Below are 18,617 nucleotides of genomic sequence, written 5' to 3' on the forward strand. Positions count from 1 at the left end.
AATGTACTGTCGTAATGCACAATTCTTACTAGCTATAGCAAATAAATGAGTCTACATTTTAACATTAGGTTTCAAACTCAGTGTATAGTAGACTTGTGGAACAGTTCAACAGAGACAGTCTCCACAGAGCTATACTCAGTGCCAACAAATCACCACGTACAGTGCAATTTATAAGGTACATCTTTTTCTGGACAAAAGCCTTCGTCATTCATATAACAGACATAGGAACCACTTGAGTTCAATAAAAATGGTTTTTCACGGTCGGGGTGGAAATATATGTATACTCTAGCCACAGTTTTGACCGGTCATCGAACTATCAAACGTACACATTCAAAATCCGGATGGTCTTTAGAACAGTAATGTATGAACAAGTTTTCATGCACAAATTGTAAGAGTAACGTGAGAAATTGTACTGAATTTCGCAGTAAAACCCGTATATGGAATTGTAATGCCCGTGACAGAACGGTCGTAAGGGTTTGCAATAACTTTAAAAACTATCAAAGGTGAAGTTTCCCACGTTCAAATAACATTTATACGACCTGCTCTGAGTCAGTAAATTGAGAAAAACACAGTTGTGTCATCGCGATTGTCTTCATATTCCGTAACAAAGCAGTGATTCAAAGACGTCATTCTGTTTTACCGCTGTTTTACTTTTAAATAGTTGGCCCAGGAATTGAGTCAAGAAATCGTTGATTCAAATATGACGCTTGTTACCTTGGAAACATACAGCTTCAACGATCCAATGACGGATATTGTGAAACGTCTCAAGGTAAGCTAAGCGAAGTACCAATGTCTTTTACGATGCAACTAATTGAAACGGAATATGACTTGCTCTGTATATACCAGCGTGAATTGCAAATGTAACTCACAAAACATCCATTCACAAAAACTTGAACTGTCACTTTTTTGTGTATTTATTATATATACACCTCAAAATAATAGCATAAAGTACCACGACACACCAGGAAAAAACCATCTGAACCGTGTAAGTTTTACGAAGTCGTGCAATATATGCAATACGATATCGATTACCATAATAAGAATGGCCATGCGTTTACATACGTGGAGAACTAGTGAATTGCAACGATTCGAGGTTTGTCAATAGAGGTAATGGCTGGATAGTGTACATAGAAACAGACAGGCAGGCAGGCAGGCAGACAGACAGACAGACAGACAGACAGACAGACAGACAGACAGACAGACAGACAGACAGACAGACAGGCAGGCAGGCAGGTAGGTAGGTAGGGAGACAGAGCATTCTGGTTCAATATTTACCTCCATTTTATTTCCACACAACCTGCTACAAACCACTTTTTAAAAAAATGTTTCATGATAAATTTATCTTAATACATAGGAATTAGATGTGAGAATCATACTTATGATCGGATATCAACAAGGTGAATTTTATTGTGAGGTAAGCTAACTACTGTAATTTTCCCTGACTTATTGCCATTTCTGTCTGATTTTTAATATACTATTATCTAACACATAATCTGCACTTACTTTTTGATTTTTCACTTGGATATCATATCTTGGGTTATTCCGCCCTCAGTGATTAACATTTATTTGCTTTTGTTTTTGAGCGGCGTTTATATTTTCCGTTTTAACTTTTTTCAGTGTCTCAGGAACAACTTTTTTGGGCCCCGGTATGTCATCATCTGGTCCACATTATCTACAAAAACAATGTTTGCAGGAGTCGAGGGCAAATGTACCCCTGAAGAAGTAATACCCATCACTGAGGGCGCTCTAACTATTGAACAGGAAATCATACGTGGTGACGATCTCATTACAGTTTCAGGACTGGTAAGACTGATTCGTGTGTTCTTCTAATTACTGGATCAAAACATGAATATTCATTCACAAATTATCTGGCTTGCAAATTGTTTGCATCGCAGACTGAACTTCCGAAACAATTTTAATAATGTATCTCTGCATGTTTTTGAACTCGGTGTATTTATGTATGACGGCGGAACGACACAGCGTGTTTGACAATGTAATGACGTTGCTTCGGCAACATACAAAATGGTGCAGTATAATTTGTGATATCTCACAAAGAAATAACACTGAATATTGCTGTTTATGGTTTCCTTTTCCTTTCCGGTCAATGGTATTATTTTTTTTTTATAATTGTTGTCAGAACCAAGAACTTTCCCACCAAAAGAGACACGAACATTTTATGCCAATATGTATTGCAGATTATGCAATTGTTGGTTTTCAAGTTCAGGCTTGGATCGAGTGAATGGTTTGTCGTTTGGGGCATTCCCCTCGTGTTGCTCGCAACGTGATAGGGCATGATACGAAAGTTGTGTTTGACGTTGGTAAAGGTGCGCCAACAACGACGAGTCGTTCATTCTAGGCTCATAAAACATTGAAGTATTCATGTCAAAGATGGTTTCACTGGTTTGACATTTTACATGTTAATATCAGCTTAGACAACCAATACAACAGTTGAACTCACTTTTTCAAATTTCTTTCAGACCGGAAACGAATTTCTTGAGCATTATGAAAACCTTACAGCATCGCTTGGTTACCCTACCTCTATATACAGCGCTCTGGCCTACGATTCGATGTGGACCATTGCTTTAGCCTTAAATAAGTCGATGCAAATCCTTCCAGGCAACAGACATTTAGAAGACTTCTCGTATGAAGACTCTGAAATTGCTGACGTCATAGCTAGGGCAATGAATGACCTAGAATTCGAAGGCATATCGGTATTGGTATTTTATTTCAGCACTTTTCTCTCTGATTGGATCTTTTATCTTTGTGTCAGATATATTGGAAACTAAATGACGTAAAAATGATATCATGCATGCGACTTTGTCGTTCAAAATATAGATGGCGACGTCCTTATTTTTGTCAGTTGTGTTTCGTTTCTGTATTAAGCTTACACTCCACTGATTCAATCTGCAATTTTAAAGTTGTCAACCAACGGGTTACATTTAGTTCTGGAAAGTGTGCCCATCACAAACTGTTGTATCACTAGTAAAATATGGATTTTTATGGAACGAAATTCTCCCTATGTACACGCGCATCTTATCTGACAGAGGCCCTTTGCACATCTGAATATTTTTTTCATCAGTTACCCGTTGTATCTAGATTTAAACATAATACTTTTGAGAAGATTTCTTTTTCTGGTAAAGCACACACATACGTACGTAATTCATGTTTGCATACATACATACATACATACATACATACATACATACATACATACATACGTACGTACGTACGTACGTACGTACGTACGTACGTACGTACGTACATACATACATACATACATACATACATACATACATACATACATACGTTCATTGTTATCAGTCATTCATTGAACCAATTAATCAACCAATCAATTCATTTTCCGTCTATTCGTCCGTACTTCATCCATATTTTGTTATTATCGTTGTAAATAATGACAAAGAATAGATTTCAATTTCATATTTACCCGACCACAATGCTCCATGACTAACTCATACCATCTCTGGACAGGGACCAGTCATATATACTGATACAGGAGACCGGCGTGGTAGGGTAGCTATTAAACAGATAGAAGCAGGTGAGAATGAAATAAATAACGATTAGAATACGTGTTTTACATTTAACATTATCTCCAAGGTACGTGGTAGTAAGTCTTTCTCTGTGTCCATCTGTCGATTAAACTTACCACCAACACAATCTCCATCACTTCACAGGAAATGTATTTGTTGTTGTCATAACTCGTACCCCTAATTTGCCTTAATTTTCATGGACGTTTGGTTTATGGACTGTCTTTGATTAGTTCCTCGGAAACTATTTCCATGACCCTCGCCACAATTCTCCTTGGTTTTACTTTCAAACAATTTATTTATTTTAAATTTGTTTTCATTTTGTGGTGGAATGAATTTCAGTTTAATTAAAATTTTCTACATTGATTATCTTGTCCTTTATATAACTAAACATCACATCAACTCGAAAATCCAGGTCTAGGAAGTTTATGGAATGTGATAAGAAATATAAAATTATGCTGTTGGGCGTGTGTTATCAATGAAAACAGCTGTCATATATCTAAATATTGTGTTTTTGTTGTACGAATATAAATAGTTATATTGTTTATTTTGTTCCTATAGATAAATTGGTCAGTAAGAAAGGTTATTATGATACAAAGCTTGACCAATACACCTGGACGACTGGTCTGTATTGGAAAGGTAAGTTACCTGCAGTCCTATTAGACGCGTACAAACAAATATTTATTTGCTGTCAGTTTAACATTGGAAACAACACATTGTCGAGTGCATTAAAAGGTTCCAAAAAGGGAAGACCGATTTTCTGTTGGCTGGATTTCTGTGTTATATGCATGGCTGACCTAGAAGTGCCATGTTTCCACCGGGTGAATTGGATGGATTATCTGGCACATAGAGGCTTGCCAGTATACAGTGGCCAAATACATCCTGCGAAAAACAAGTTTAGGAACTTCGCGCCTCTATTATCTTTGCCAGGACAATGTTAAGGCTATTTTGTAACGGAGTTTATCACTTAGTATTTGTTTCCTAGAATGGTCTGAATGCAGTATACAGCAGGCCTCTTTTAAAACCAGATCTGCCGAAAAAGTGCAGCTAAGGTTTCTGTTACGTTAGATAGACTCTTTCATAATCTACATAATGAAAAGAAATAGGGACATGTTTGGACGTTTAGAGAAATTGAATTTATACACTGATTTAGTTGCGACATCTTGATTATCGATAACAGAACTGAACAGTATCTTTAGTGTTGTACATCCTTTTCGTTTCAATCGCTTAGTAAACCTAAATTTGTACCTAATCTAAGTGAGTGACAGTTAAGGAATACATTTCACATATGAAGTGGCGCTTTCATTCTCTGCAATAAAGGGTCATGAGTTCTGTATACATTAAAAGGATATATCGATTGAGAGAAACGATTTTTAAAAAAATGCATCACTACAGTTATTGACTAAAAGAATACTGAACCGAATTGAAGATGGTACTGTACATGATGTGTTTTCATATATTTGTATTTCATTGACCATATGTCTCTTTTCTCAGGTGGAAAGGTGCCACGAGACGAAACGATTTACGAGATTGTGTCTATAAACCTGAATCGAGCTTTGTTCTACGGTATCTGTATACTAATAACGTGTTGTATTACTATGGCCCTCTACTACCTTACTTTCAATATAATTCATCGTAATCAAAGGTTAGTGTAGACCAGAATTGTATTGTCAAGTATCTTCCTTAATTATTCGAAAATCAACTTGCACACATGTACAAGCGAAGTTAGAATTCGAAGTACATGAAGAGGTTCAAAGAAGGCTGTTGATCCAATATTAACGCTGGAAACTCGTGATGCATTCGCTAAAAATTACCGGAGTAGAAAAATGCTTTGTTAACAAGCTGTGTCAATTCAATGGTTTATCTACTTTAAAGCGGTGAGGCGGTGAAATAAACACATTCTCTAGTAAACAAAAATATATATATATGTTGCGTCAATTCTCGGATTTAGGATACATTTTGAGATTAAAATCGAGGTTGTTGCGTTGATCCAGCTGCGTGCTATTGTAAAAATTCACGTACGCAACCTTTACGCCAAATAAATTGCGGTTCCAATATATGAAAGCTCAACGAATCGTTTCAATCCATGCCCAGGGGTTAATTTCTGCAACAAGGCATTGAAACGAGAGAACATTCTCTGATGCCATCCACTAGAAAGGGGACAAAAAACTCGATTTTAAGCAAATCGCGACACATCAGTAAGACTGGAAATCGTAACATTTTTGGCTACATAATACATTCATACCTTTCATTTATAAATACACGCATATTCCTTAGAGTTGATAGTCTCTCGCACATTCTTGATAGTAATTTCACAACCATATATTTTCTTGTAGTACCTCTTGCCAAGGCGGATAAATATGTATCATTAACATTTTACATATATTTAGGCGTCTCCGCGTCTTCAACATTTATGCACTGCCTTTCTTCATATATCTGGAAAAAAATGGATTTTTAAAATTAACACGCAGGAAATATTTTAATGTTGATAAGTACTTTTGGTGTAATTGCCTATATATAGCCTGACGAGTTTGGAGAAGCTTGCATTTTTTAAAAACTAAATGGCCGTCTGCTTCACTTAGAATGCGATTTGGAAATAAACTCTTTTAAACTGCTGTTGTGACTTTGTTCAAGAAAACTCAGCTTCAACAGTTAACTTTCTGTTGAAATCAATAAAAAATAAGACCTGGGGTCACCAGACACATTTTTTAAATAGAGGTCAAATTATATCAAAATTTATCCAATATGATATAATCCAATATGGCCGCCGAATACTATGTTAACTCTTTAGGAAAATAAAAGATTGGTGATATCCTTGAAAACAGGACGGCGAACCCACAAATATGTTTTATTCATTCCAAAAGTGCCAGAAACAAATTTGGAAAGGATTGAAGAACTTTGTCCCGGTAGCGCATTCTATAGCTACCTTGTCTAATTGTTAGACTCTAGACCCCTACGGCTATTCTACGTTCTGTAATGGCGTCCGCCTGGCCACTGGGCTGTATCCAGACAGAGGTACTCATTACCTGTGAGCTTTATTCAGCAACCCCCAAATTACAGAACCAATGTCTTACTACAAGACTGTATTCTACTCTAATGAACTTACTTATAGTACATATGTCACAGTGGTGATACCCTGCCTATATATGCACGACGCCAGTCATTATCTAGTGTAGGGTATAATTGAACATTTGAAGTAATCCTGATCTATCGGACAGTAAAAACTTGATATCGAGGTGGGTGAATACAAACATACGTACGTACGTACATGCATGCATGCATGCATGCATGCATGCATGCATGCATGCATACATACATACATACATACATACATACATACATACATACATACATACATACATACATACATACATACATACATACATACATACATGCATGCATGCATGCATGCATGCATGCATTCACGCACGCACGCACGCACGACAGACAGACATATGAATCTACTTTGACAAAATACTGTCGTAAAAATATAGATATGACTGTGTAAAATGAACATTTAAAATATAAAAAGTATCTGTATCATGAATACAAATGAAGGTTGGCAAGTATACATGACTGAAGTAAAATTACTGAAGCAAATGAAAGGAGACATGAAAATAGTGTAAGTAATTGCCTCAACTGAATGTAGATACTATTTTGTGAAGCGGTGATCCAATATCTTCAAGAGATGGGATTTCAATGACTTTTGTGAAGTGAACCAGCACCTACTCTATATCGATAAATAGTGAATTCAAAATTCGGAACGTTGTTCAGATGGATACATACATATTTAAGAAAATCTGCTAGTGTTTTTGATGACATGCCAATATAGGAATAATATTTCCAAATTCTCACTAGACATTAATAATAATAATGTTGGGTTCTTATACAGCGCTTTCACAGTCCGTGCTCAAAGCGCTTTACAATTATTACCCCTGGCTTGGATCAGAACGGCACAACGGCCCTTTAGTCTTCCTCAACTCCCCGGGGAGCATACAATCCATTGCAGCCATTTAAGCGCATAGGATTAAAGCCTTCACATTGCAACCTACATCCTACCAGGTCCCCAATTATACAGCTGGGTTGACTGAGGCACAGTCGTGGTTCAAATCTTGCCCAAGGACTTTAGCCACTCAGAAACAAACAGACGGGGCTCGAACATACAACCTGTAGATTCCCTGTTATTTCCAGGGGTACGATTTCGATCAACTTCTCGTAGGAAAGAACCCATGCGCGCGTGCAATAAATATTTGGTTTTAATGGTCGATTCTAACTCCTTCTATATCTCAAATTTAAGGATAGGAACTTTTATACTACTCCGGTCACTTACATGTCAATATAATCACTGCAATCAATAAGTCCATGCACCATTAAAATCATCACAGAATAGTTTATTGCATCGTCACTTTAAGCACAGTACAGAGACAACATAACGATTTCACTCCGCTGTCAATTGTTTGCTGTCGTCTTTGCAATGGGTGGGGTGAGTTCCAGGTTTTCATAGCGTCATATATTTTTTTTAAAAATTATATTTACGTTTTTCTTTGGTCTTCATACTCTATACTCTCATTTCCTAGACATATTAAACTGTCGAGCCCAAATATGAATAATCTGACAGTAGCTGGCGGAATACTTGTTTATATATCTGCGATATTCTGCGGGCTGGACAGTCTAGTCACATCGGAATACAAGTCTGGAATATGCATGGTAAGATATTTCATTATAATACTGTATGTCTTTATTTGTTTGTTTGTTTGTTGATGTAGTTTGAGCCGATGGCCTCTAAATGCGAAATAAATTTCAATTTCAATATTTCAGAACGTATGCAAACAAATACAAGCATATCTTACGAGACGATCTTGCCAGTTGTCAGGTTTTCATGGGCGGCAGACAGAGTCAACTATTAAATACTGATATGGTTGAATAAATGCTGACAGAATTATCGATTTTCATACGCTGCTAGCAATCTCAGATTTCGTAGCGATATGCCATTCCAGACCCATCAATGAACATTTGAAATTATTTTTGCCCTTTTATAGTTTTCGTTATAGGAAATGATGATTTAGTGATTATCATTTTTACCATGCCATTATTCTTGACATCCATATAGGTCAGGTCTTGGCTCCTCTCAATTGGTTTCACCGTTGGGTTTGGTGCGTTGTTTAGTAAGACGTGGCGTGTGCATAAGATTTTCACTCACAAGTCACGAAAGTCCCTAGTAAGTACGTTTCATTTGAATTCGAACTATGGTATTGGTATGCGAAGGACATAAAGACAACAATTAAAACCGAAAAAGCCTATCTGAGATGTAGTATATAGCACAGTTACATTGTATATAGAAATAGAGCAAACAGCTTTTGTACTTTTTGGTGGCAATATATATTAAAAGTGGCCATATGGATTAGGATTGGGTATTTATTTTGGATTTTTAATTCATAATACAATTTTGTCATGACTTCCTACTTGAAATATCAATGTATTATAACATTGACCAAGTCTTTCTTTGCAACTGAATACATTGCAAGAAGCTGAAAGATGTAAAAAGTTCTGCTATTGTACGTACAATATTAATCTTTTACAATTTATTGAGTTACAAACAAGTACTTGCTTCACAATAATTTTCCAAGTAAGAATCCATGATGAAACTGTTTTATAAATTCAAAATTCAAAAATAAATACCCAATCCTCATCCATACAGCCACTGGGTTTGGGTTATTTGGTTTTTTTCTTGGTTTACTGTTTTATATTCACATGTATAATTACCTTTGTTCCTGTCATAAATAAATGACAAATTTCAAATATCTTTCCGTTTCTAACCCTTCTCTCTAGAGGATCAGAGATTGGCATTTATTTGGTGTGATACTACTGCTGCTGTTAGTCGACATCGTTATTTTGACATCGTGGACGGTCATTGACCCATTCGTTCTGCATGTCCATTTGTATCCAAAGCAGGTATGATTGTGTTCAGTTAAAACAAACACCATCCTGCCTTATTACTACACTTGGCATGACCATGGCACGGGTCGGCCTCTTCACATTTCATTGATATTTGGCATTTTCAGAATGTGACAAAATAACACATTCAGTAAATTCAGTTCGTCTGATTCAAATGTGATTGAAAAGATACCCACAATTCCCAATAAGGAGATTATTATAAATATATGTATCTAATACTCAAAATCATATTGGACATACTATTTTGATCAGTAAAGACGAAGTTGACATTTGCGATGAAAGTAGGTTTCAATGCGCTCTTCGTGTGACGGTACAATGCGCTCTGTCTCAATAGAAACTATACGATTCCCCATCACGACCTAAACATATTTTTTTTTTTCATTCCATTAGGATTACGAAACGCAGTAAATTTAAGCCATAAATCCCTTTAATTAAAATCATCAGACATCCTGAATATATCATGTTGGGCTTTGATAAAACAAAACTAAACAAAACAAACGTACAAACACAAAGCTTGTGGGCGGATGACTAAATACAATACCAGTACAACAACACACGGAGTATCTTGAATTCCTGTATCACGCCAGTAACTTGTTTGGATTTATCATATTCTATTTACATGGCAGCCTCAGGAGAATGGAGAGGATTTAGTTATTATACCTAAATTGGAAGAATGTAAGTCCAGATATGAAACCGTATGGCTTGGTGTATTATTTGGCTACAAAGGGATTATTTTATTATTTGGAGTTTTTCTAGCATGGGAAACTCGGAAGGTAAGAATATTTATTCTAGGTTTTTTCCCTAATAAAAAAGAATGTTTTCTGTGGTTTTTTTTGCATTTAATTCTGTTGCATTTTTTCATTTCCCATTTCTGTTCTCTTAATAAGTCAGTATAAGAATAAAATGTATGTATTGTATGTATGTATGTATGTATGTATGTATGTATGTATGTATGTATGTATGTATGTATGTATGTATGTATGTATGTATGTATACATGTATGTATGTATGTATGTATGAGTATATCTATCTACGTTTATGTCTGTTGCATTTTAAACTTGCCTATTCTGTGACTGGTTTGTATTTAGTAATTATACCAGCAGATTAGGCGATATACATTGTATGATCAATGTCAATGATGCAGCTTAGAATTTTATACATCAAGATCTGAGGCTATTCTAATGATAATATCTCCTAAACGCACTCACATGCACATTAAACACTCCTTTTTTCCAGGTGAAATATTCTCTGTTAAATGACTCGAGATATATTGGTTCTGCTGTATATAACGTCACTGTTTTCTCCAGCATTGGAGTTCCCTCTACAATGTTTCTTAGTCCAACACAAAGAGATTTGCATTTCATTCTGAGTACATTCTGTATTGTGTTTTGTACAACGGTATCTCTGTGCATAGTATTCGTTCCCAAGGTGAGTGAAACGGATTTCAAACAATAAATATGCAATATGAACTCAATACAAGGTAATTCGAGCTTTTGTTTGTTTGAACACGCAGCAGAATAATGCTCTTTGTCATAAAAGCTTAGCATTTGGGTGTTTGAGACACACACAACAATCCTTGTTTGAGACACAGTGAATTCTGGTCATAAGAGCTTAGCATTTGACGTTTTATGCTACAATTAATTCTAAAAACAAACACATCAAAAGATGCGTTAGTCGGACGCACCTTGTTCAAAGCATCCCGCTTTACACACTGCTGCAAAAAGACGAAATACACAAATGTTACCAAAGGTATATACCATACTTTCTATTTCTTTTCATTTCTCTCTCACTCTCTCTCTCTCTCTCTCTCTCTCTCTCTCTCTCTCTCTCTCTCTCTCTCTCTCTCTCTCTCTCTCTCTCTCTCTCTCTCTCTCTCTCTCTCTCTCTCTCTCTCTCTCTCTCTCTCTCTCTCTCTCTCTCTCTCTCTCTCTCTCTCTCTCTCTCTCTCTGTCAACGTCCCCGCTGGAGGCCGGGGAGCGAAGACCCGTAATCCAGGACCGTGTGCAGTGTATGGATTTCGGAAAGAAGGCGGGGAGAGTTGCAGTTATTTTCTCCCAGATTCACTAAAAAGGGTGGTTCTTTTTCGTTGAAATAGTCCTGGAAAAGGGATACATATGAAATTTCGCTAACAAGCATGGGTACCTACCCATCCATGATCAAGGGACTGCCACCGCCGGGGCGACGGAGATTCAGAATTGTACGGGGTATTAGTCACAGAAAACACCCGTCGTAAAGACTGCCTGTATTGTCAATCTATGTTGACGGCCCTTTGATGCGTTCTGTTTTAGAGTAAATTGTTGCAGATAAATTGTTGCAGAAAGTCCCCAAATGCTAAGCTCTTATGACCAGGATTCAGTGTTATGTGTTTCGAACGCCTCAATTCTGGTCATAAATAAGAGCTTAACATTTGGGTGTTTCTGCAACAATTTACTCTAAAGTAGAAGACATCAAGGGTTGCGTCAACCACAGTCGATACAGACGAAAGTTGTTGTGGTTTCGCCTGGACTGATTGTTTCGTCGCCTCTAACTGAGGCATCTTTTGATGTATCCTGCTAAGAGTAAATTGTTGCATAAAACGGGAAATATAAAGCTCTTATGACCAGGATTGTGTGTGTCTCAAACTCCCAAATGCTAAGCTTTTATAACAGACAGTGTATCAAATTATTGTAATAATAATATATAATATAGGGAAGTCGAAATAAGCCGCAATTAGCAGGCTTCCGTATCATTGGCAGGCTTCTGTGTCATTTAAACGGTTTTTGCAAAAGGCTGTGCGTCATCAGTTATAAAACATGATATTCGTATTTACTCTAATGGAAATGAATTGAACTGAAATATAACACTGGGAGCTTTTGTACTCAGTCAAACTCACTATACACGGCTTACTATACCACCGCTATAGTTAAATTGTTTGGGTTTAATTATACAGTGAATGTATATAGCCATGCCTAGGCCTAAAAATGGTTTGGTTCCGGTTACACGACACCACCAAGTTTTCAACGCCGACCCTAAACTTTTTCTTTTACGTGTACGAGAAAAATAGTAATAAAATCGCGAGAAATAATTAGCTGTCTAGGCGGCCCCTACAAAATTAGCATGAGTAGCAAGAGATAGTCTTGCAAAAGGAAATGTGTTGTATTCAGGATATCACTTCATTGATTACAATCTTCAAGTTTCCGTTGTAATGCGTATGACTTGAATACTAAGTTGCTCGCGTTACTGAATAGTTGAATATTGAAAGGCTGTACATTTCAGCTCACAGTATTTTTCTTTCAAATAAACTTGAGGCAGTTATATGAAATAGTTGTTATAGCTACCCTGTACAGTCGTACATAGCTCCAAGTCTGAAAACTATTGACGTCAGTGGAGTAGTACGTCTCTAAGTTTCCATTCGCGGGGTTTAACATTTATTAAGTATCCTCTATAAGGAAATACTACCCACAGGTCACTTAAGTGGTCCATAAAGTTTATTTTGTAAAGTCTTACCTATATTTCATTTTGACCTAGCCCTTTTAGGATTACTGAAATTGAAAGCTTACCAAATACTGAATATTGAAATTGGTCAAATATATGTTGTTGCTGTGCGGTAATAAGGCTTAATTATATCATTTCACAAAGACTTTGTATTTCATATGTGAATTTCATATGGTAATATATATACTGACAATAATGAAGGTATTAACTATAACATGTATCCATACAATATTGTATCATGACGTACAGTTATTACAATATGTCATATTTGTGAGTCTAATACACAAATTATTACCACCAATCACTCTTCGTGTTGCATATCTCAAACAATCTAAGTAGCTGTTTTGCGATCTTTGTTCTCATTGGGCCATACTCTAGACCAGGTTTAAGTTCACAATTGCTCAGAAGCGACAACAAATATCATTAAATGGAAATTAATCTGTGTTGGTAAACCATTGTGTTCAATTTAACTTTTGTTGCAAACACAACTGGAAGTGTGCAGTCGAAAATTTCACGTTAAACTTTTACTTATGCAAATTACTGATTAAAATCAGAAGCTACATCATTCTGTAAACTTGCAACGCTTTTGTACTTTGTTATTGTCAATATATGGTTCAAATTATATGAAATTTGAAGATTACATTCTCAAGATATTGCCTAATTATCGAAAGGAATTAATTATGCATATCACCCCCTAAGTTACATCGACGATATTTACAGTACACGTGCTCTTCATTGTCAGCAATGTATGTGTCGCATTTTATGAAATTGGAAGCCTGCGTTCTTAAGATACCATCTAATTACCTTTAAAAAGCATTACTTATGCAAATGACTCCTTAAAATGAAACGGTACATCTGTAAGCCTTATCATGCTCGTGCGTTTTGTTTGTTTTTTATTTTGTATGTACAAAAATATGTTTGAAAAATTGCATTCTTAAAATATTGCCTAATTGCCAAAAATCGTCGAATATCATGAAAGAGTTCATAAACTCAACTTCTGCCGGCAATTTGGCAAAAAACTTCATTCGAGCGAAATCTAGCAAACGTCGGAAACGATCTGGCTTGCCCTGGGGTTCTTTAGACTGGTGATGCGTGAATGAAATTCCAATTGTTCAAATGAATATTGCAGTAACCGAAAACAGCTCAGTAAGAGTGCACCTAAATGATTTGAATTCGTTCAGGGCTCTTATCGACATCCGTTTATCTTTTTTTTTTAAAGATTGACATTTATACAGAGATCACAATAGTTCAGAATAATTATTTTTAAAAATGTGAGTGTGGTCGGCGCTCGAGGCATAGAAAAATCCCACAAAAGGTGCAGTAGAAAATGAAATGTCGTATGGGGAGACATCGATGCCATGCTACCACCAGGCGTCAAATTAACGACAGGAGGTGTGGAAATCTAGCGTTGAAATTTGAAATGAGACTGAAAACGTTTATGACATCAGCATGTTTTCCTCTAAACTGGCACAGTCCCCATTCTGATGTATTCATTTATTTGTGATGCTTTCTTGTCGATTCGCTAATGCAAAATGAGACTGTACCAGGACATATAGGCATGCCATTCATTAATTGTCCTTTACACAATCGACTTTGAGGATCCTGTACTGTCTGCGTATCCCAATGGGGAATTACCATTACTATGTTACTAGTCCATTCAATCAAACTCATCGCTCTGGCCTTGGAGTGAGGCCGTGAGGCCGAACTCAGATCTTTGATAAATAAAGTCTATGTTTCAGTTACACCACATACATCGTCTAGTATGCAGTTTATCTTCTACAACAATACTGCTGGTCAGAAAGATTTCATAAAACGTCATTACACAAAAGAACGTATAGTCAATAAACACTTCAGAATGTATGTGGCCAAAAGTTATTTCGTGACATTTGCGAAAGTTGTTGTTGATTGTATTTTAAGTTCCCATTGTATATGCTACATCAAGAGCCTGTATATTAACAAGAATGCATTTTGAACTCGTTGACATTAAAACTGCTTAAGGCATTAGCTATACAATTTATTGAAGTTAGTTTGGGCATTCAATAGAATTAATGAGTTATCTTTGGGTATTCAAGCGTAGGAGACAGTTTACATGCATGGACATTAGTATATCAAGAAAGATTTTATCACGCTAACAGTTTATACCTGAGAGATTTGACTAATTTCTTTGAAACAGAATTGTACAAAGGGAAGTGTACTGTAGTTCATATTGGCGTTTATTATTTATTATGTTCCTCTTTCGTCAAAATAATCAGACTGTTTGGGGAAATTATAAAATCAAATTTGTAACAAAATAAATATACTTCCTTGTACACCGTGATTTTCAATGTTTTGACAATCGTTTTCTAAAAATATAGAATGAATTGTAGTGCTCAATCGTAAATTATGTAGCTGGTGTGTAGTAGTTCTTCCAATATGCATACAATTCTAGGCAAATGACTCCTCATGTTTCTACGTGCCCATAATCAGCCAAACTGGCAAACAATAAACTCATTTACCTACCGGATTAATCGAGGGTTTAATTTTGGTCACTAATTGGTTTTATCTCGTCGGATCAATTCAGTTTTGAGAATTACTAGTGCAATTCATAATTTAGATTACAACCTCGATAGAGGGACAGTTCTTTCAATTAGAGCACTGCATGCTTATGTTTTGCAAAATTAGTCTTCTGCTATTAAACAGAACTAATCACTCCCGGCGGTACATAATCTTACTTCGCAGTAACATTCACAACCACGTTTAATACATTTCATATACTCGTTCCCGTCGAATTATTGTTTAATATATCAAGCGTTTTAACAGTTTAAAACACAACTAGAAATGAGATCAGAAAGCGCTAACTTTGCAAAGTATTTTGCCTCAAGACTCGAACGATTTAAATCTTTCACATTTTCGACTTTCATTAAATGTTGGAGTATATCATATTTCTGTTTGCGTATGAAGGAGGGCGTTACCAAGCTTTAAGGTCACTTGGAAATGTCTTCATCTTTTTTTGCGATATATGTGTAATCTGTATGACTAAGAAGTTGAATAATCAGTGTGAAACGAAAGAAAAAAGAATTACACTATCTACTTTTGCAATGAAGAATTTCTTTTCCTATTCCAGCTGTATGATGTCCGTGATGAGCATCGAAACGTAACAGACTCGGCACTTGGCAATACGAACACTATTGCGACAACTAGCAGAAGTACAGCTCTATCAGGAAATGGTGTACATTGTTTCAAACATCGGAACGGAACGTGTGAAAAGGCAGAGGCAGAATTAGAAGTCCTTCGAAGGAGATGCAATTTGCCGTCTGTAAGTATACACTTCCATTGAGACGGAACTTGGAAAGATTGTGACAGATTGAAAGCCAATAATTATGTTTTGTGAGTATTTATTGAAAATGTTTTCACGCTTAACCGTTTGAAGCGATTTGAAGACCAAATACACAATGTCACCTAAGGTATATACCATACTTTCTATTCATTACTCCTTGTTTCTCTCTCTGTATGTATGTATGTATGTATGTATGTATGTATGTATGTATGTATGTATGTATGTATGTATGTATGTGTGTGTATGTATGTATGTATGTATGTATGTATGTATGTATGTATGTATGTATGTGTGTGTGTGTATGTGTGTGTGTATGTATGTATGTATGTATGTATGTATGTATGCATGTATGTATGTATGTATGTATGTATGTATGTATGTATGTATGTATGCATGTATGCATGCATGCATGTATGTGTGCGTATGTATGTATGTATGTATGTATGTATGTATGTATGTATGTAATGAATGCATATTTATCTGTCTGTCTCCTCTGTCTGTCTCTCTTTCTCTTTACCTTTTCTCAGCTTCAGACAGCATCTACAGCTTCAAACCTCAACGCAAACTCAACACCGCTGACGTAACATAATTAAGTGAGGATGGAAAAACACAAAGGTCGTCGAATTGCAAAAAGTTTATTGAACCTGCTGTCGTGCTATCCATGTTGTATTCATATCCGATCCGATCACGATCATTGATCTCAAGAACACAAATACGATACAACCGTCCAAATCGCTTGATGGACCACGACATGTTTACAGACATCATTTACGGTATAACTACTGCTTTCTGGCAAAATTTACTTCATTGATATATGTTCGCTATTGAAAGGCTAGAAGAGTAGACATTGCCCAAAGGTTTAATCAAATGCAGGCAGTCTTCTCTTTCAATTTCCCAGCCATATTGAAAACTTTGCCAATCCTTTGCCGTTTTCATTGTCTGTTTCTATGATTAGAGTGATATGGTATTAGAGCAACTTAAATGTACGATTTACTTGCTTTGTAACATTCAAAACAGAGTGTTCCTATCTGTAACTCTAGATGTTATAGTTGGCTGCGTTACATTTCTGCACGATTGGTGAAAACAATCGCTGAATGATGGTTGAATTGAATACCGACTATTCATGGTTACATCGGTATTATGTATTTCTAATGTTATATAACATAGGAAATACATAGTACATATATAACCATGAATAGCCGCTACTCTATTCAACCATCACTAAGCGATTGTTTTCACCAATCGTGCAGCAATGTGACGCAGCCAACTACAAAATCAAATGTTAAATATATGTACATATATGTGCATTTAATAAGGATGAGATGCGGGTTCGTTGATGAATTTTGTCCTTTTTTTTTGCTCATTATGAAGCTTCATGGTATGTGCCATCATTAGGTTAAAAGATTTTTTGAAAATCGTTTATTTTTTCCATTAATAAATTTGAAATAAAAAAATGACATGAACTCTAACGATATGTGTGTTTTATATGGTTTCATTCCTGAATGTTTATGTACAAGGATTTGCATACGTAAAGAAGATTGACAGGAACGTTGATTACAGAAGAGTGTTTTTACATATGCAAATGAGACATAGCTAGTAGGCCTCTGTGCAATGACTGACGTGACATTATCTCTTTGCTGTGTTGTTGTACAAAACCAATCAAACTCGGTAAATTTGGTTGTAACCAATAAAAAGTAAAAAATACCTCCTCTGAACCTGGACTTATAGTGCACGTTGATTTTGACCAGTGCATCGGCTAAAAACGTTACAGTAAAGCGGCCTACACTACAGCCTTCAAGTGTGTACCCGACGCGACGGCGATGTATTAGATGACGGTTTTCAAGTACCATGCATGTAAAAAAACATACAAATCTCGAATATCTAACAGTATTGCAGGCTAATTGTTTGCGCATCGAAAATGAACCACGCTATCTTCGAGACTTGAGAGTTCACGTCAGATGCGTGACATTGCATCGGCGATTTCCGGGTATTACATTTCTGTAAGTTTCACAGAACGTGGCCGTAGACTAGCTTTGAACTTTCGCGTTGGTGGATTTTGACAACGTCCTCTTCACATACTATATTATATTATTAGGGTTAAGGTCCTATAAATTGTGGCAACCACACTCTAACGATCGGCTTATCACGGTTCGATCCTTCGTGAACTTTCGAGACACCGAGTCACATGTACTGTAGTAGTACACGTGCGTAGCGTTGTTTATTTGCTTGTACGATGACGCTGTCTAAACGTAGACGGCAAGCCCATCAAGAATTTGGTACCGAACGATCCTCAAGGCTATACAAGTTATAAAACGGAGATTTTGAAG

At 36.3% G+C, this 18,617-nt stretch overlaps 1 protein-coding gene across 1 annotated transcript in view; it reads left to right on the top strand.

Moving 5' to 3' along the window:
• LOC144444755 (gamma-aminobutyric acid type B receptor subunit 2-like) overlaps positions 1-16,290 on the top strand; it is a 25,208-nt gene extending 8,918 nt beyond the window's left edge. Inside the window, exons 5-17 of the mRNA XM_078134286.1 lie at positions 662-769; positions 1,355-1,414; positions 1,618-1,803; positions 2,478-2,711; positions 3,490-3,556; positions 4,107-4,184; positions 5,040-5,190; positions 8,123-8,252; positions 8,656-8,763; positions 9,375-9,497; positions 10,127-10,273; positions 10,737-10,928; positions 16,078-16,290. Coding sequence (XP_077990412.1) covers positions 662-769; positions 1,355-1,414; positions 1,618-1,803; positions 2,478-2,711; positions 3,490-3,556; positions 4,107-4,184; positions 5,040-5,190; positions 8,123-8,252; positions 8,656-8,763; positions 9,375-9,497; positions 10,127-10,273; positions 10,737-10,928; positions 16,078-16,290 — 1,797 coding nt within the window. The remainder of the gene's footprint in view (positions 1-661; positions 770-1,354; positions 1,415-1,617; positions 1,804-2,477; positions 2,712-3,489; positions 3,557-4,106; positions 4,185-5,039; positions 5,191-8,122; positions 8,253-8,655; positions 8,764-9,374; positions 9,498-10,126; positions 10,274-10,736; positions 10,929-16,077) is intronic.
• The last annotated feature ends 2,327 nt before the right edge of the window (positions 16,291-18,617 follow it).

Source organism: Glandiceps talaboti, chromosome 2 (assembly GCF_964340395.1).
Source record: "Glandiceps talaboti chromosome 2, keGlaTala1.1, whole genome shotgun sequence".
NCBI classification, from domain to species: Eukaryota; Metazoa; Hemichordata; class Enteropneusta; family Spengelidae; genus Glandiceps; species Glandiceps talaboti.